The following is a 20,346-nucleotide window of genomic DNA, read 5'->3' as shown; positions in this document are numbered from 1 at the left end:
ACCACTCCTTTTTGGCACTGTATTAGAAGTCCTTCCTAATGTTGTAAAGCAAGAAAAGTCTACAGAATTTATACGTACTGAGAAGGGAGGTACAAAACTATCTTTGTTAGCAAATGGCATAATCGTCTATGTATGGGTTGGCCAAAAAGTTAGTTTGCTTTTTTCTGTAAGTTGGCTATAGTACCACTTACTAGTCTTTAACTTCATTTCAAACAATTTTGTTAGATTGTAATGTGACAGCTGTCATATCAGCATACATTTAAAAAACTTCTTAAAATCGGTGAATTTTTGTGTAGCCACTTTAACATTGAAGGTGTTAAAGATCTGTGTAGTGTATGGAGCAGTGTATGCTGTGACTGATGAAATGTGTCAAAAGTAGTTTGTGAAATTTCTTGCTAGAGATTTCTCAGTGGATGATGCTCCATGGTCAGGCAGACTAGTTGAAGTTGACCGTGATCAAATCAAATCAAAGATCTTATTGTTCAAAAAGAACAATAAACCTAATACCACATGGAAGACAGCCGACATACTCAAAATATCCAAATCAATAAAGTTATTGGTGAAAATGAAAATTCCATCTTTTATTTTACAAAAGAAAACCCCACAACATACACACTTTTTGGCCAATCCAAAAAGAAATCTGAAAGTTGAAAAAAAAAACTCCTAGAACTAATAAGCAATTATAGCAAAATTGTAGGCAACAAAGTTAATATACAAAAGTCAGTTGTTTCCCTACAAACCAGCAGTGAACAAGTGAAATTTGAAATTAAAACAATGCCATTTACATTAACACCCTAAAATAAAATACACTGGTATAAACCTAACAAAATATGTACAAGATCTATACAGGGAAAACTAGAAAATTCTGATGAACAAACTCAAAGAAGAACTAAATACATGGATGAACACTCTATGTTCATGGAGATGAAGACATTAACTGTCAAGATGTCGGTTCTTCCTAATTTGATCTCTAAATTCAATATAATCTCAATAAAAAAAAATCCCAGCTAACTATTTTTATGAATACCAACATACTGATTCCAAAGTTTACAAGGAAAAGCAAAAGCCCCAGAATAGCCAACACAATATTAAAAAAGAACAAAGTGGAAGACTAACACCACCTGAGTTCAAAACCACTCAAGACAGTGTGGTTTTGGTGAAAGAATAAACAAACAGATCAATGGAACAGAACAGACAACACAGGAATAGACACCCGTAAATACAGTCAAGTGATCTTTGACAAAGGAGCAAAGGTGGTCTCTTCAACAAACGGTGCTAGATCGACTGGACACTCAAAAGCAAAATAATGAACCAAGACACAGATCTTACACTCTTCACAAAAATTTATCTAAAATGCATCATAGACCTAAATGTAAAATAACTGATAAGCTGAACTTTATTAAAATTTAAATATGCTGTGCAAAAGACAGTATCAAGCAAATTAGAAAAGCCTGGGGAAAAATATTTGCAGAAGACACTGATAAAGAACTGTTATGCCAAATATGCAAACAACACTTAAAACTCAAAAGCAAGAAAACAAACAACCTCATAAACAGATTCTTTCTATGCTGGAATCAACCCCCACGACCCAGGCACCTCTGCTCACCCCATTTGACTGGCTCCTCTCTAGGCCTGGGTCTCCCACCTACAGAACCCACTATCAAGTCCTGTGTCCCCCAAAGACCTCAACAACTCCAGGCTGCAAGGAACGGTTATAGCCCAAACCACACAGTTACAGGATGTACCATTCTATACAGCTGCCATCAAAACCAAGTGCCCTAAAGAATACATCAGCAGGCAGAATCTCACAGTAAAAAGGAAGCCTGAGTTGCCCAATCTAAGTATCTCATCAAATTGCAGATAAACAGTTCATCACACCGCACTATGAGGCAACCTGCTCAGGGACTTTCCTTATTCCAACCCAGACCAAATTCCCTTCTCACCTTCCTTCAAATGCTTGATCTTACTGGTCTCTCTCCCCTACTGCCCTAAATTTCTTAACATCTCTCAATGTGTCACTCAAAATGACCACTGGGTTCACTATGTACAGCCAGCCAAAAGTCACCAATACCTGTTTAACCTTTAACACTGGACTCTGGGTAGCCTCATCATATGACCATGCCTATCAGAATGACAGTTCCAAATCCCTCTATTCTATGAGCAAGGGCAGCTTTTTTTTTGTCATATTTCTTAACCTTGTTTTCATATGCAACTGACATGAAGAATTTATCCCACTTCAAAACTTTTTTAAATTTTAGCTTTTTATTGATAGCATATTCGCATTTAATTTATTAACCACATCTGAAAGCATTTTTAAATTTTTAAGAATTTTTCAATTACAGTTGACAGTCAATATCATATCAATATTAGTTTCTGGTGTACAGCATAGCAGTCATTTACAGAACTTACAAAGTGTTCCCCGGGTAAGTCTAGTATCCTGCAGACTGACACCATACAGTTGTGACAGTACTATTCACTATATTCCCCAAGCTGTACTGTTCCTCCCCATGCCTATTTTGCAACTGCCAATTTACCTCCTAATCCCATTCACCTTTTTCACCCAGCTCCCCTAACCTCCCTCCCACCTAGCAACCACCGGCTTGTCATCTTACTGATGAGTCCCTTTCTGTTTTGTTTGTTCATTTATTTTGTTTCTTAGGTTCCATGTATAAGTGAAATCATATGATATTTGTCTTCGTCTGACTTATTTCACTCAGCACAATACCCTCTACATCCATCCATGTTGTTGTGAATGGTAGATTTCATTCTTTCTATGGCTAAGTAATGGAGCACTGTGTATATGTACCACTCTTTACCCAATCGTCTATCAATGGACACAGGTTGCTTCCATACTTTGGCTATTGTAAATAATGCTGCAATGAACAGAGAGATGAGTATATTTTCTCAAATTTGTGTTTTGGATGTCTTCAGATAAATGCCCAGAAGTGGGAGTGCTGGGCCACATAACAGTTCTACTTCTAATTTTTTGAGCAACTTCCACACTGTTCCCAAAGGCTATTTCAATTTTCAAACCCACCAACAGTGCATGAAAGTTCCCTTTTCTCCACATCCTGTTAAACACTTGTTTGTTGATTTTTTGATGATATCTACTGTGACAAGTGGGAGGTGATAGTCATTGTGGTTTTAATTTGCATTTCTCTGATAATGAATGATGTTGAGCATCTTTTCCTATGTCTATTGGCCATCTGTATGTCCTCTGAAAAAATGTCTCTTCAGGTGCTCTGCCATTTTTAAATCAGATTGTCTTTTTAGTGTTAAGTTAGTTGTATGAGTTCCTTATATATTTTGGATATTAACCCCAATCAGGTATATCACTACCAATCATCTTCTCTTAGTCTGTAGGTTTTCTTTTTATTGTTGATGGTTTCCTTTGCTGTACAGAAACATTTTGGTTTGATGAAGTTCCATTTGTCTATTTTTTCTTTTGTTTTTCTTGCCTAAGGAGACATATCCAAAAAAATATTACTAAAAGCAATGTTACAGAGTTTACTGCCTATGTTTTCTTTTCCTCTAGGAGTTTTATGGTTTCAGGTCTTACACTCACAAGTCAATCCATTTTGGGCTTATTCTTGTACATGTCATAAGGAAGTAGTCTAGTTTCTTTCTTTTTTGCACGTATCTGTCCAGTTTTTCCAACACGATTTATTGAAGAGACTGTCTTTTTCCCACTGTATATTCTTGCCTTTTTTGTCATAGATTAATTGACCATATTGGCATGGGTTTATTTCTGCACTCTCTTCTATTCCATTGATCTATGTGTCTGTTTTCATGCCAGTGCCATGCTGTTTTGATTATTATAGCTTTGTAGTATAGTTTGGTTGTAATATCTCCTACTTTTTCTTTCTCAAGATTGCTTTGACTATTTGGGGTCTTTTATGGTTCCATATAAATTTTAGGACAGGGAGAGGAAAAAAAGAGAGAGGGAGGGGGGCTGGGAGAGGAGGGAGAGGGAGACGGGGAGAGGGAGGGAGAAACAACAATGTGTTGTTCCATTTCTTTATGCATTCGCTGGTTCATTCTTTTTTTTAATTATTTTATTTTTATTGTTTAAAGATGTTACTTATTTTTTAGAGTGGAAGGAAGGGAGAGAGGAAGAGAAATATCATTATGTGATTGCCCCTCACGTGTCCCCTACTGGGGACCTGGCCCACAGCCCAGGTATGTGCCCTGACTGGAAATTGAACCAGAAACTCTTTGGTTCACAAGCCCGTGCTCAACTAGCCAGGGCCACTGGTTGATTCTTGTATGTGCCCTGACTGGGGTTCAAATCCAGTTGGTTAGGGCCTAGGGCAATGCCCTAACCAACTGAACTACCTGGCTAGGGAAGTATGAATATTTTAATGATGTTCATTCTTTCTATCCATGAGCACAGTATATGCTTCCACCTGTATCTTCTTCAATTTATTTATTCGGTATCTTATACGTTTCTGAGTATAGGTCTTTTACCTCTGTGGTTAAATTTGTTCCTAGGTATTTTTGATACAATTATAAAGGGGATTTTCTTAATTTCTATTTCTGACAGTTTTGTGTATAATAATGCAACCAATTTCCAAATATTAATTTTGTATCCTGTTACTTTACTGAATTCAGTAATCAGTTCTACTAGCTTTTGATAGATTCTTCGGGGTTCTAAATATAATATCATGTCACCTGCAAATAATCACAATTTTACTTCCTCCTTTCCAATCTGGATGCTTTTTATTTCTTTTTCTTGTCTGGCTGCTGTGACTAGAACTTCCAATATTATGTTGAATAAAAAGGGTAAAAGTGAACAAGCTTGTTTTGTTTCTGATCTTAAAACACTCTCAGCTTTTCACTGTTGAGTATGATGGTGGCTGTAGGTTTGTCATTTACAGTCTTTATTATGTCGTTCCCTCTATTTCCACTTCGCTCACAGTTATCATATATGGATGGATTTTACAAAATCCACTTCTAGATTACCTCTTGCTAGCAAATACTTCTTGCTAGATTTGGTCCACAGGATAATATTGGATGCTAAATTTGTCAACAACATATTTGCTCTCCCACAAATTTAGAAAGTGTATTTTCTTTTTTAAAATTTATTTATTTATCTTTAAAGGGGAAGGGAAGGAGAAAGGGAGAGAAACATCAATGTAAGGTTGCCCTTTGCGCATCCCCTGCTGGGAATCGAACCTCGATTGTCTGGTTCGCAGGCCCGAGCTCAATCCACTGAGCTCCACCAGCCAGGGCCTTAGAAAGTGTATTTTCTATCCAAATTCATGATAAAAATGCCAAATGAACAAAGGCTCGGAAGGAGAGTCTGGGTGAGCCACGACACCACCACCTGCAGGTTCACACCGTCTCCAGGCAGTGGCCCCAACAGGCAGCTGCGCAGTGGGAAAAGGACCGTCCTGGGCCCTGGCCCCACTCCCCAGACTGAAATGGATGGCGCAACATCTCCATCTCCTCTGTGCTGGGTGCTGAGGGAATGAGCCACACCGTGCAACTACACAACAGAGAAGCCACGTGTACTGGACAAGAAGCAACCTCCCCTTTTAATAAATTCTTTGATGTAATGCTTAAATAATACAACCTGGGGAACAATTCAACAACTAGGATGGGTCAATTCTACTCAAAAAAACTATGTAGGAGAGCCAAATGCTACCGACGTTAGTCCAGTAACAGAGTACCCGAAGGCCCAGAGACCTATGGAAGGTGTCAACAAGCTGTCATCTTTAAATGACTCCCAGCGGCTAAGATGCACCAGGATAAGGGCTTTCTGCCCACAGACCTTATGGGCGTTTTGTCCTCTGGTGATCCAGGCACGAAGGACTTAATTTACTTTTGGTAGCAGCAGTCAAGTACCACACTCTGCTTTGTAACCAAAATTGGAAAATTTTCCATAAAAAGACTTCACATACCCCTTTAGAAAAATAAAGCCACCCAAAAAAGCCTATTTATAACTGAATCTCCAACAGGCACTTTTCAGCGGCCATCACTCCTAAATATGGAGTCTTTAAAAATCCCCGTGTCATATTCCTATGCAGCCAGATCCATACGCAGCATAAAAACACACGTGCAATGCTGCGGGAGTGCGCGCATTCACTGCAGCTGAGTTGTGCAGCTGAGTCGTGAGCGGACCAGCATTCCAATGAGGTGAGGTGCGGCTCAGCGTCACCCCGCCCCTTCTAACGGGCCACTGTGGTGACATTTACAGAAAATACAGGAGCATCAAATAACTCCATGGGATTAGAGTACAAACAGTATTAAGCACTTGGCACGCAAATCTTCCCTGAGGTATTTCAAAGTTTACGCCTTCCAAAATTATATGCTATAGTACCAGGAAGTCCCGGGACATTTACTGAGCAAAGGAACAATTTACTTCATAAAACATGAGTCAACATCACACGGGCCCAGCCGACAGGAAATTCTGGCTAGTGGCTCATCCTTGACCAGAAAAGGCCCCTGTTAAAAATGGTCACAGCCTGGCCCAAGCAGGAACTGCGTGCAAAAAGCATCACTCTTTTCATCTCACAGTGTCCCTTTCACATTTGGCCCCACTTTTCCAAGTGTTAAATCAATCAAATAACGAATCTGAGGCTTAGTAAGTACAGGGTATTGTACCACCTTGTACAGAACAACTAACAGCAGTCTCTAGAATCTAGGGAGCCTAACAAACTGTTCTTGTTTTATTTCTTTTTTAACTGTTACCATTCATAAGAAAAATCCTATTTGTAGAGAGTTTATTCTATGCTATGTGCATTCATTCCTCACAATAAATGCATGGTGCAGACATTATATTTAATCCCGTTTTACAACTGAGAAAACCAAGACTTAGAAGTCAAGAAACACACTCAGCTAGTCAGTGGCAGAACCAGAATTTAAATCGGGGCAATCTGGCCCCAGAGCCTGCACTTTCAACAACCAATTAATTAGACACTGAACTACCCCGAATGAAGTCAGAGATGTTGTACTAAAGAAATCTATGGCCCCCAAAATGACCACTTACCCTAACAATAGTCTTCCATTTCATACATCCTTTGACTTACCCCTTAACTTTCCTACAAATCAGTCACTCTCTACATGTTGGTCTTCTCCCCCCCCACACACACATACAAGCACAACATAAAGACAGTCACCAGTTGGCAGCTAAGGAGCTGAGGGTCCACACAAGCTTCCACTCCCTCCCCAGGGTCCCCTGGCTTCACTCCCAAGGGCTGCACAGCTGTCATTAAAACTTGCCCGACTATGAAGTTCAGAAAGCCTCAGACCATGAGGCCAACTGGCTCACTGGAGAAGTTGGATCGCAAAGCCCATGTGTCTCTATTTCCACATGCATATTTCACACCCCAAGATTCACATACTTTACAATTATGGCGCATGGTCTGATTTCAGCTCATGACTGCCTTTTGAAACAGGATTGTAAAAAGAGCCCTGAATCATTTTGCTAATAATTCTAGGATGTCAACTTTTCTCAGACACAGCTTTCAGATACACACACTAAGTGGGTTCAGCTGAAGACCGCACAAACACTGGTTCCTTTCTCAAACCAAGAGAAAACAGTGCATGTGTGCCCATGGCACACACACTCATCCAGTGTATTTTTCATTCAATCAATTTTTATTGATCAGGTACTAAGTGCTTCGACGCATATAAAAATGTATTAGTTGTACACAAATGTTCGCAGTGACATTCCTCTCGAGGTTGGAAAGTAGAGACAACTCGCAGATAAACAAAATGTGGTGCATCAAAAACTATGGAATATGTTCGGCCATAAAAAAACATTCTGACACGTACCACAGGGTGGATGGGCCTTAAAAACATCATGCCAAGTGTGAGTCAACCACAAAGAACAAACACTGTAGGATTCCAGTTACACGAAGTACCTGGAGTGGGCAGATGCACAGAGACGGAAAACAGACCAGAGATGAGGGGAAAGGGCACGTGCAGGGTGAGTGGTGGCGGGGATGGAGTCCTTCTGGGGTAATGGAAGCACTCTACAGTTAAAGAGCAGTGGTAATCATACAACTATGTGAATGTGCTAAAAAACGCCGAATTATACATTTGGAAAGGGTGATTTTTAGGCATATGAAAAGCATCTGAAAATAGCTGAGTTCTATAAGTAGCAGCCTGACCTCCTTGTTTGTGGTTTATGGAGTCATAGATGACTAGGTAGATGGCACCAACTTCAGAAATAAACGGAGAAAGAGTGTCGAAATCATTCTGCCTTTGTCCAACTGCATCTCCTCCGGGGGTAAGGGAGGAAAGTGGAGTCTGCCTTTGGAAATGCTGGCTTTTGAGTGTGGCAGGCTGACCTAACCAAACCTTAGCAAAGAAACAACCAGAACTGGTAGGGCAGGCCCGCTGTGACTGAAGAAGGGGTTAAAAGTGCCTGAGTACCCTGGCTGGTTACACATACAGGTCCTCTCCCAGGGCTCCCAGGCTTGCTCCCTCTCAGAGAAGTCCCCACAGAACAAGTAGCACCAGGGAAGACTGACGGTGCAGGGAGGAGAGGGAAGGAACCAGGGCACGGCCCCTCTCCCTTGGCACCTTCTGAGGAGCATCAACATCTCCTGCAGAGCCAGCCCCAACCCCGACCCCCTCCCAAGCCTAGCAGTGAGATGTGGCTTCTAGCTGTCCCACTGGTTTGGCCTGTGGTACACAGGTGTGACCAATCGCATTTGTGTCTTCCTGATTAGTCCCTCACGGATACACCAACCCCAGTCAAAGGAAAGACCTTTGTAAACACCACGTGCTAGCTGTCGGGCTGGAAGTTTGCATCCAAACTCAAAGGTTGAAGCCCTAAGGCCCAGTGTGATGGCATCTGGAGGTGGGGCCTTTGGGAGTGATGAGGTTTCAATGAGGTCAGGAAGGTGGGACCCCCATGATGGGATCAGGGCCTTCATAAACAACAGGAAGAAAAAACCCTGCAGGAGCAAAAAGAGACCATGTGAGGACACAGTAAGACCTTCCTGAGGAACCAGGAAGTGGGCCCTCACCAGACATTTAATCTGCTGGAACCTTAATCATGGACTTCCAGTCCCCAGAACTGCGAGAAATCAGTGTCTGTTGTTTATGCCCCTGATCTGTAGTGTTCTCTGATAGCAGCCCGAACAGGCCAAGACCCTGGCCTTTCTAGTGTTTCACTATTTCAAAGTTGTTTTGCTGGTAATGAAAGATACACCTGCAACTATCAGCCACTCATATGTTCAAATGCAAGGGGCAGGTAATTCTTTCAGTGGCTTTCCCGTCTCCCGCCCCTCTGCAGGTCCTCCACTGTGAAGCAGGGTAAAAGCTTCTGTACTGGGAGTGGCGGGGCAGATGCGGAATCCCGTCTTTGATGTCTAGTTCCCTCGAACTCATGCAGTGCCCATATGTTTAAAGCAGACACCCACCCACTGCTTCCCTACCCCCTGGAGCAGATGCACTTGGGGAAGGAAAGAAAAGTTAGTATATAGAACCTATGTGGCCAAATCAGGCCTTTTTTTTTTTCTTTTTAAATTATCAGAGCAGTTTTGCAGGTGCCTCCCACTGAAGATAGACCGAAGGGAACCTCAAAATGTCGGCCCAAAGCTGGAAGGACGCATCCAGTGTGAAATGAGGAGGCTGAAATTTCGTCTAAGATTTAGTCTTTTTTTAAAAATATTTTATTTATTTATCTTTAGAGGGGAAGGGAAGGAGAGAAATATCAATGTATGGTTGCCTCTCGTGAGTCCCCTGCTGGGAACTGGCCTGCAACCCAGGCATGTGCCCTGACTAGGAATCGAACCGCAGTCCTTTGGTTTGCAGGCCCATGCTCAATCCACTGAGCTATACCAGCCAGGGCAGCTTTAGTCTTCTTGATGTTAGCAACTCTATGACTTTTCCTCTCACTTTCAAAGTGTTATGATGTCACATAAACATCTGTTGCTACAACGGAGAATGTGCAAAAATGAAGACAATAAAAGATTACCAAGTGTCCATTTGTTGCCCCATGTGCTACAGAAACACCACCAGAATGGCAAAAACCCGAGATGAAAATGCAAAGCGCTGGCCTGGGTAGAACAGCAGGAGCTCCCCTGCCCAGCCACGGTTCTGTCAACAGCCCCACCAGCGTAGGGAACAGATGCCAGGGCAGGCTAGAGCAGAACGTGTGCAACCCTGTGCCCCCACTGCCTTGTTCTACCCTTTAGACATAAACTTAATGGAAACACGTATGTGTTCATCGTAAGCGTAAAAGAGTGCTGACAGCAACACCACTTATAAAAACTGTGAACTGGTAACCTTCCAATGCCCGCCACCAGTCAAACTCGCAGGGACCCAACTCTACAATGCAACATTACAGAGCATCAAAATAAATAAACTATTCCCATATGCAACACAAGTAAATCTCACAAAACAATGCTCAGTGAAAATGCCAAATGCAAGATGTGCAAACCAAGCAAACCCAATCTGTGCTTGGGGTGGGCACCGGGGCTTTGAGGATGCTAACTGCACCGTTTCCGGGACCTGAGTGGACAGGCGCATTTACTTTATGAAATTCATCAAGCTGCATGACTGTGTACTTTTCTTTATATACAGTTTACTTCATTGCAGTTTACTGTTTAAAAAACAGAGCCCTTTTACAAACACGAAACCTCCCTCTGGTCCCTGTGGGGCCATCTGCACCACCTGGAAAGGCTGTCCTGAGTCGACAGTGGCTGCAGAGGTGCACCGGGCGGCAGGGTGCCGCCTGGGTGCTACTGGCTGCCTTTGGTTCCTGTTCTGTGCCCACGCAGGCACTCTGACAGCACTTGGGGTGGGGGCAGGGCCTGCTCCGGTCACTCAGCTTCCACTGCAGGACAAGGCAAGGGGAGGATGCGATCAGAGCCTGTGCTCATCTCCACACCCAGCCACGAGTGAGCACTGTTGCTAAACACAGGAAGTGGCAGGTGCCACTCATTCAAGGCACATTTTCAGTGGCCTGCCGGGGAGCTCGCACCACCAGACCTCAGACCTCAGGCCTCAGAACAACAGGTCTGATATCCCTCCTCCAGGGCAGCCCTGCCTGTTCCTGCTATCGTTTCCCCAGACCAGCCCATGCAAGGACAGGGGCGATACACTTGTTAATCGGAAGCCTGGCATGAACCAGAACATTGGCATTGAGAAAAACATGTCATATAAATCAAAAGTCACCAGCTAGGAAGAGAGAACCCATCCTACCCTCCAAAGAGAAAAACCTGTTTAAAAGCCAAGAAAGAGGCTAAAAACAGACGCAGATTTAATGTGACCTCTCTTGGCCTTTACCAATACATAACTTTCCTCACTGTCAGTCTCCCCAGCTGTAAAACTACCCCCAGGAGAGTGAAAAACATTTACAAAAAAATGACTGCAGGGTGCCCAGCCAAATTCTGGTAACAAAATAAATCACAGTGAACTCCACCTGTGCTTTTCAAGTGATACGAGCCCACATCATACGGATTCTCCCAGGCTAAACAGTCTTCCCCAGAAATGGAAAATCAGTCTTCATTTAGGCTAAATTTGCTTACCTTTCTTTAGATCAACAAAAATAATGAGAGGATAAACTGTCAGCGGTAGTCCTCTTTCAACAATGGCCATTACCTCAGTGCACTAGTAACCAAGTCCAATTACGAGCAGCAGCAGCTCTAAGTCTAAATCCCACAGGCTGTAACCCAGCCCCAGGACCCAAAAGACCAACTGTAATTATCAGTCTACCTGCACCTGTCCTAAGGCTGTACTGGGTCATGTCAACTAAGCCTGCACAGCCCTGCTGACAACAGTTAGGTGATGCTTTCATTTTGGAACAGTTAGTAAATCAGCAATACTTTCATAATTTGAATAGTTAAGGATCTAAGAAGCAGTTCACAGGCATGGTCCAGGGTCACGTCGACGAGGGTCACTACGGGGGCTGGGGAGGGGTTAACGTAAAATGTAGATTCCTGAGCCCCATCTTAAACCTGTTATAAATCAGACTTGATATCTGGGGTGAGGGCAGAAATGTGCACTTTCAAAGCTCCCCAAGTGCTACTTGGTACATGGAAGTCGGAGAATCACTAATAGAGTAACAGAGAAGTATTCTCTCAGTGCTGAGCCATCATCCCAGGCTGACGAGCCTCCCAGCCATGCCTGCTGGGAAACCTTCCTTAAAAGTGCCCCTCCAAGTGCAGGTAAGGCCAGAAACACTGCTTATTCCGTGAGGTAGCCCACCAGAAGTCCAGGCTCTGCTGCCCAGTGAAGGGAGGGCGACCACAGAATGAGTGAGAGCAGCACCCAAACAAGAATGCTGCAAGCTGGGAAAGAGCCCCCCACACTAAGCATGGAGGTGCCAAGTAGTGTCCTGGGGAGTGCAGGCTTTAGAAATACCTACACCTGACTTCACAAGTCTACTTCTAGGCTGTTCTGAACTTTACCGAAGGATTAAAAATGAACCTCACTAAATGAGTACAATGTCCTTGATTGGGAAGACTGAGGGTTAGAAAGATGCCCACTCTTCCTAAATGAAATTTACAAATAAAAGCAACCTAATCAAAATCCTGTGGAAATGGATTTTGTTTAAAAATAGAACTTGGAAAACTGATTCTAATGCTCAAATGAAACGAATGAGTACATGACAAAGAAATATTTTAAGTAAATGGAAAAACCCTCTAGTTATCAAAATATACCATAAAGCCATAGTCATCAAAATGAAGTAACCCTGGAACAGGTGAAAATAAAAGACCAATGAATCTTTTCAATGGAAAAGACCAAGAATGCGGACTTTACCATGTGTGTGTATGCGTGTGTGAGTGCCTGCACACACAGGCATTGTGAGCACCAAGCTTTGTGAACACACAAGCAGGTACGTTCACACTCAGACTTTGTCCTCAGGCCTGTATTGTTCTGCATCTTGTTTCTCCACATGCATTTTTGTACATGCTTTTCTGTACACAAGGAGAGCAGATATTTCTTCAAGGTATATTCTTAAAAGTGACTCTGGGGCTAAACGGTATGCACATTTAAAATATGATGAAATGACAGACTCTGCCGACATTCCCAGCGACAGCGGCCTCTGTTCTCCCAGCCCTCACCAACCCTGAGAAGAACGGACGTCTCCTTTCAGTGTCTGCCACGTGTCACTGGCCTTTCCGTGTCCTTTCTCAAGTTCCCGTCAAGCCATGCATCGCTCACTCCCTTACAGAAGGCCTCTATTTTGAACACGAGCTCACTGTACGCTGCAAGCACTTTCTTGGCACTTGTCACTACTCCCAACTGTCCTTGCGGTGGCATTTCCCACACAGAAACTTGAACATTTCCTATGGTCAGATCTATCGATCTCCTGTGGATCCTGGTGCAGTGACAAACTTGGGAAGCCCTGATGGCAGTGGACCACAGACAAGTGTAACAGCAAGAGAAGGGGCTACACCAGAGGTGTGCTCTCCTCAACAAGGCAGCGGGTAGAAGGCTGCACCTGCGGGGCTTGTCAGGGCACCGAGCATTCTAGAAAAGCTGGTAGTGAGCACCCAAGATGAATAAGGGTGGGAGAAAACAAAGACAGGGAAATGGACATCTGTCAAACAGAATCTCATGTAGACCACGTATGATCTTTTGCATCCCATCTGAGAGGGGGCTTAAAAACTGAGTAAGCCCAAAACATAAAGCATCTCATAACCATAAATATGTGAAGCAGCAGCATCTTAAGTTTGCTGAGCAGCAGAAACACAGAAACTAACCTGGGCATTCAAACTCTCCTGGCAAACAAAGTAAGAGGCCAAGCTGGGAACAGGCCTCCATCTCTTGACTTCCAGTCCTGTACTCAACATGCTGTACTTTTCTGGTCAGACACACTCCCCATGGCCCTCAGGGACCACAGGCTCAGGTAAAATACGCCCATCACTCCCTGGCCACCCAAAGGAACAGCTCAAAGCAACACTCTGCCAGTCCCTGCTCATCTCACCCACAAGGAACCAGAGACCACCCCCCAGAAGGAAGGCTTGAAAAAAAACAGTGATTTTAGACCAAGAAATAGAGCACATAACCCCTTTCCTGCCTCACCACTCTCTTTAGACTAAAATATATGGGTTAAGAATGGCAACTGAATTTTATCTTTGTAGTTTGTGGTTTCACGGTAGTTTTTAATAGGCTCTACACCATGCCTTTAAGAAAACTCTCACAATAAGCAAGTATTCAAGTAATGAGAGACGTGTTTATCAGAGACAATTTTCGATTTAGGACAGATGCCTCAAATGCCACGTAAGCGAAACTGAGCCAACAGCACTCGGCAGCAGCTGGGGTTGCACACGGAGGCGACGTTGCCATCTTGGGCTGGCTGGGGGACAGCGGCCACAGCGAGCTGTTCCGCAGGCACTCCCCGAGTGACTATGTGTCACCACTGCCTCCCTGCTCCCTTGTAACAAACACCCACGGTACATGTTCTAGAAGCAGAAAAGGTGGAAGGCCACAAGAAAGTGTACGTGTCCCATCGCTAGGCCCGCCAAGCTGCAGGCCCGCCAAGTAGCCGTGAGACTTGTACACATTCTTTCATGGAGAGTGCTTATTGTCCCTCATCCATAAATCTGCACAAATAGCAACCTAAAGTGATAAAAATGCTAAGAAAATACCAAAAATTAGTTCACCAGCAATGAACAAACAAGCAAATAAAATAGGGTTTTGAAAAAAAGTAACTGAAGCAAAACAAGACAATATAGCTTGAATGCTTCGGGCCTAAATATTTTTTAGATTAAGGAGAAAATAACCAAGTTTCAATATGTATGTAATGAAATCAATTATCATACGAAAATCACTTCTTGATTGCTGTGCTTACTAAGATAAGGAAGCTTCCCAGAGCAGGCGAGAGGAAAAGGAAGTGGAGCTGGTGGCTGGTAATGCACACCAAGGCTCTTTGTGGCTCTGGTTTGACCCAGATCGCCACTGGGCCTTCCCACTCGCACAACAGACTCTTCACAATGTTCCGTTCTAGGCCTAGAGCCAATGAGATCAGGCCTCCACAGCCCGGCATGGTGGTCTCCTAAGAGGCTCATCATCAAACCCAGCAGGCCCTCCAGGGAGGGCTGCTTCCGTCTGCTGAACCTGAACAGTTCACAGCACTAGTGAATTCCACAGGGCAGCTGCCTGCTCCACTGAGGAGAATAAACTCCCGTCTGCTGCTCTAGAGGCGGAGAGAAGACATCTGCAACGTGGGGCACAAAGCCGGGCAAGCAGCACGCCCACCCCAGAAGAACAAAGCCATCTAACTCAATCCGTCCCTCTCCTGGGTTTCTTCTCATAAATAACTTACATGCAGACATAATGTCTGTCTTCACAGAGTCAGGTGTGCAGTGCCGACCGCTAAGACGAGAAGTGCAGTGGTAAATGTGACAACTACATACCAATGTCACCAAAAGATGTAGCAATCAGGCTCCAGTGAGCGCTGAGCCTAGTTTACTGAAGAGCAATATAAAGGCCTTCTCGTCCTTCATCCACTGATTCCACTGCTTCTATGTCAACTGGACCTAGAAAGAGCACTCCCTTTTAAAAAATACCACAGCTCCATTCCAGCAAGCTGAAACCCAGAGCACCTTAAAGGAGATAAACAGATGGCCCAGGAGAAGAACTGTATTGCAATATGACCAATTTGATACAGACATGGCAGGAACGAGAAAAGAAGTCTGAATACAGCACTGCTCCCGGCCACCCTGGCAACATCTTCTACAAAGCCAGATGTCAGCAGCAGTGGCCAGGTGGGGTTTCCCTGTGAGGAGTGCAGAAAAATTTAAGCTCTTCCCTTACTGCAGTCACCACTGAAGCTGGTCCCTTGGGGCTCTGCAATTCGTGTTCAAGTCCTGGAATCCTACAGGATCCGATCTCATCACTGTGAACCAAGAATGCTGGCACGGACAGGAGCCGGGCCCAGTGGTCGGCTCATCGCCTAGCACCTTACCTGACTTGCTCCCAGGTCTTGGTGGCCAAATGAAGAACCCAGAGATCCTTGTAGTGGTAAAACTGCTCTCCATCAGGAGAAGCAAACTCCCCTCCAAAGATCCACAGTTGCCCGCCACCTTGAGGCACCACCACAGCCTGTGAAAAGAAAGGTGACAGGTCAGGGCCAAGCCATACAGCTCGTGGCCGGCTCCAGGGGTGCGGAGCAGCAGCGCACGCCCCCCAGAACACAGCACACGGTAGTCTGGGCCGGCACCCACACTCCTGCCTTTGAGGGGGAAATCCCTCATCGACAAATCCTCCTAAGTCAAAGTGTAATAAACTTTCAGGCATTCCTTGGTGCAAAATTAACAGCCCCTTTTATTTAGACAACTCCATCCCATTAAAATGGACACAATTATGTCAAAAGTTACATCAGTTATAACACAAACTGACAGAGTAATTTATATTAAATATCTATAATAAAGTGTTTACCTGTCCTCATTAACCCTTTTCCTAACTATTAAGCATTGTATACCTAAAACCATACTCACAAATAAAATGTGTAACATACAATGTTTGTGTAACATTATTAATGTTTTTTAAGACTTTTTCTTTTCTTTTCCTTTTAATTTTTTTAAAATTTCTTTTAAATTTTATTTATTTATCTTTAGAGGGGAAGGGAAGGAGAGAGGGAGATATCAATGTGTGGTTGCTTTTCATGAGTCCCCTGCTGGGAACTGGCCTGCAACCCAGGTATGTGCCCTGACTGAGAATCGAACCTCGATCGTGTAGTTCGCAGGCCTGCACTCAATCCACTGAGCTACACCAGCCAGGTTCCTTTATTTTTAGAGAGAGGGGAAAGGAGGGAGAGAAACATCAATGTGTGGTTGGCTCTTGTGCACCCCCTACTGGAGACCTGGCCCACAACCCAAGCCTGGGCCCTGACTGGAAATCAAACCAGCAACCCTTTGATTCGCAGGCCAGCATTCAAGCACTGACCTACACCAGCCAGGGCTAACATTTATTATTTAAAGATTTAAACATAAGAGGAAGGCACACGGAAGCAGTGAGGACAGTGCCCTTTGGGCTGCACGTGCAAGAAGCTCTCACACCGGAGAGGACAGGGTGGCATTAAGCCACACTGACCCTGCACCGCACCATGTCAGACATTCAAGACACACATGCGCCTGTTTCAAAGTATTACCAGGCTTACCAGAACATCAAAGTATTCACAGAACAAACAGTCCACAGGCCAAACATTCCACAAACTAATATGCCAACCTGAGGGGAAAAGCAACTGAGAATGGGAAAACCAGGGCTCACATCCCATAAGCAGAATTACTCTTCACATTACAAGGTTCTTCCCCAGCTGAACAAAAGTGAAGCGAGACCACCCAACAACCCATGCCCTGAATTGGTATCAAAAATGCAAGGATGGAAACACAGAAGTTTGTCCAAACCGTCTTAGTGTTCTCAGGGGAACCACGTAGGTGCGTTTCCCATCACCCCACTGAGAAAGCTGCGTCTCCATGGGGGGAGGGCATCATTGCAGACTCTAGACTGGGGATCGCCATGTGGGTCCCCCACAAGGAGGGAAAAGTAAGTTACAGCATGTGATTAAAAAGGCCTTTCCAGAAAAAGGAAATATTAAGAGCAGCAATTTTCAACCTGTGTGCCACAAGAATTTTTAAAACATGCAGTACAGGACTATTTAGTCAGGGGCACTGACCTCTTTTCCCTTAGACTCAAATTAAAAAAATAACAACAGCCAACACAACAATAGTTATCCTGTTTAAATGAATCAAAATTATACCTATTTTTTGTCACACTGAAAAAAATTTTTTGGTGTGCCACAGAATTGCGGTAATTAATTTACGTGTGCCGTGAGATGTTGAAAATCACTGCGTATGGGAATGTATTTCAGACAGCCACGATAAGATGGATGCTATTTCATGTAAAATAACCTTTATAGGTGCAAATACAAGAAACACAGATTTGGGGATTTTAAAGGCAATTCATACACTATCTAGTCCAGGGTTTTTATGCTCTGGGTTGATTTTGTGTGAAGATTGATGACGTGAAGATCAAAGGAAACACATAAAACTGGAACCCCGTCCCCGGAAGTCCAGATCGGCCTCCTCCTCACCCAAGGACACTTAGATTGCAAGCCCTAATCTCATCTTAGAGTGCCTGCCCTCTCTGTAGTTCTACTGAAGACCCAGGATGACTCAGAGGTCCCACTGGAACCACCCACAGCCGCCTGGACCCTCCAGAGACACACAGCCCACTGGCTGGGTTCAATGACGTGCCACCTGATGATGGACAGCACAGCTCCAAAGAGAGTCACAATGTGGTGGTTTTATGGTTCGATGATCTGTACACTGAGTATCTGAGGAGACAGCCTGCACAGAAACAACTCCTCCTGCAAGCACCCCACGAACATGGGTGTGATGCTCACTCAGTCAACGCCTGGCACAGAGCAGGCACTGGGCCAGCCTACCCTGGGAGTCACCAGCCACAGTATCCAGACAAGGAAGCAGACAATGCAATCAAACCCTTCACACCAAAGGTATGTGGCCAGGAAACAGCCAAGGGGCTTCTTGCCAAGGAGCCTGGAAACCGTGGCCATGGTAGCAAGCAGTGTGGCCAAGGGAGGGGATCTGGGTCTAGTGCCACTGGGCACCAGGACAATGCTGAGCTCGGCATGAATGCCTATTTGCCCTCGCATACCTCCACAGGCAGGTTCACTGGGAGGGTCATGGGCACCGAGAGCTCCCACTACAGCACAGGTCCTTTGACCCACCTGGCACTTGAGAACACTAAAGAACCAAGGCTCTGTCACTGATCCTGAGGCTGTCCTGGACGATCTGGAAGGTCCTGGTGGCATCCTTAAGAGTAACACAGTCCTCTCTCTCCTTCCATTCTCACTCAGCTTTGTGTGTGTCACCTCTGCACAGTGGCTGACCTACAAAGAGACAAGCCAGCTTCCTACCATTCTAAAACTTCAGTAGTTCTAGAGGAAAGAACTGATCATTTCAAATCTTTAAGGTAGACATGATGATTAGCTCAGGACCACACCTAACACATTTTCAAGTTTATGAAGCTAGGTGATATATTCATATTCATGCTCCACAATACAATGGAATTTTGAATCATCGTATTATAGATGGCTATTCAATGCCATGAGGTAACACTATAAACAATGCATCAAGTAGAAAAACAGTATAGAAAAAACATATATGTATGTGTGTGTTTATATGTGTAGACCAACTAACATGAAATACAGATTTGCAGAAATATAGATATGCAAGGAAAAGATGAAAAATATAAACTAGCAGTTCTAGAATAATGGGCAATGGACTTTTTCTTTTTTTTTTACAATGAATATTACTTACATAATCAGTGTAAAAACCACTTTTAAAAAATGAAGTCCAACTCCAGGCAAGAGAAAAGGACTGTAAGCCACAGTTCACCTCCACTCTGCCCCGTCCTCACAACACCAGGCCCGTCCCAGTCAAAAGTGGGTCCACAGCCAGTGATCTGAGGGGTCTGCATTAACCTGGTGCTCAAAGAGAGACGTTAGTATATCATTCAAGAGAAGACCAGAATTACAAAGAGAAAGGCATAAGACTTCTGCTCTGACCAGGATGAAGCAACCTGCGCCACGTAAACAAGGAGAACTCTGGACAAAATCTATGAAGGAACTGAAGTTGGACAACAACGGGCAGCACAGCACTGCGACCCTGCGGGTGGTGAGTGGGAACAGTGACTCTGTGCCTCCTCTGGAGGCAGCCCTACACCCTGGTGCAGGAAAAGGAGCCCAAGAGAGCAGGTGGTCTTGTTCACCTGAGGAGACAAAGGTCAAAAGTACAGGGATGCTGAGGTAGCTAGAATTCGCAGGCAGAGTACACAGAGAGCACCCTAGAAATCCTCACAGGGTCCCCTGAAACCTTTGAGCACTAAGCTGGACATCTGCAGGAGAGGCTGGAAAAAGAATCACCACTGTGAGGCTGAAAGCCTAACAATGACCTGCACTTACATAGAGCTTTGAAACAGGCGATGTCTGACCAGACATAGTGAAAGATGTCACTGAACAGCCAGAGCACTCAGTATAGTACCCAGAAAGGACATACCCTAGGGCAGGGGTGTCAAACTCATTTTCACCAGGGGCCACATCAGCCTCACAAGTTGCCCTCAAAGGGCTGAATGTAATTTTAGGACTATGTAAAGGTAACTACTCCTTAACTAGGGGCAAGGACCTCAGCGCTGCCACCAGCAGAAACAAGGTGCCAGCCAGATAAAACAAGGTGGAGGGCCAAATATGGCCCACAGGCCTGGTCTTTGCCACATGTGCCCTAGGGCTAAGCCATCCCTACAAAAGTTTCAAAAGGATCACAATGACCTGCAGGTGACTTAATTGTCTGCCAAAAAAAAACTCATCAATTGCTGACAAATTAAAACAAAATCCAGATAGTCAGCATGTAGCAT

The 20,346-nt window shown here is 44.3% G+C and overlaps 1 protein-coding gene across 2 annotated transcripts in view; it reads right to left on the bottom strand.

Moving 5' to 3' along the window:
* The window catches only part of KLHDC4 (kelch domain containing 4), a 59,414-nt gene that overhangs the window by 19,166 nt on the left and 19,902 nt on the right, over positions 1 to 20,346 (bottom strand). For both annotated transcript variants that reach the window (XM_037142366.2, XM_037142367.2), the window contains one exon: positions 15,878 to 16,014. In XM_037142366.2, coding sequence (XP_036998261.2) covers positions 15,878 to 16,014 — 137 coding nt within the window. The remainder of the gene's footprint in view (positions 1 to 15,877; positions 16,015 to 20,346) is intronic.

Source organism: Artibeus jamaicensis, unplaced genomic scaffold (assembly GCF_021234435.1).
Source record: "Artibeus jamaicensis isolate MK-2021 breed Jamaican fruit bat unplaced genomic scaffold, CSHL_Jam_final contig_464, whole genome shotgun sequence".
Taxonomy (NCBI): Eukaryota; Metazoa; Chordata; class Mammalia; order Chiroptera; family Phyllostomidae; genus Artibeus; species Artibeus jamaicensis.
The sequence above is the reverse complement of the archived record's forward strand: the minus strand, read 5'-3'. Positions and strand labels throughout refer to the sequence as shown.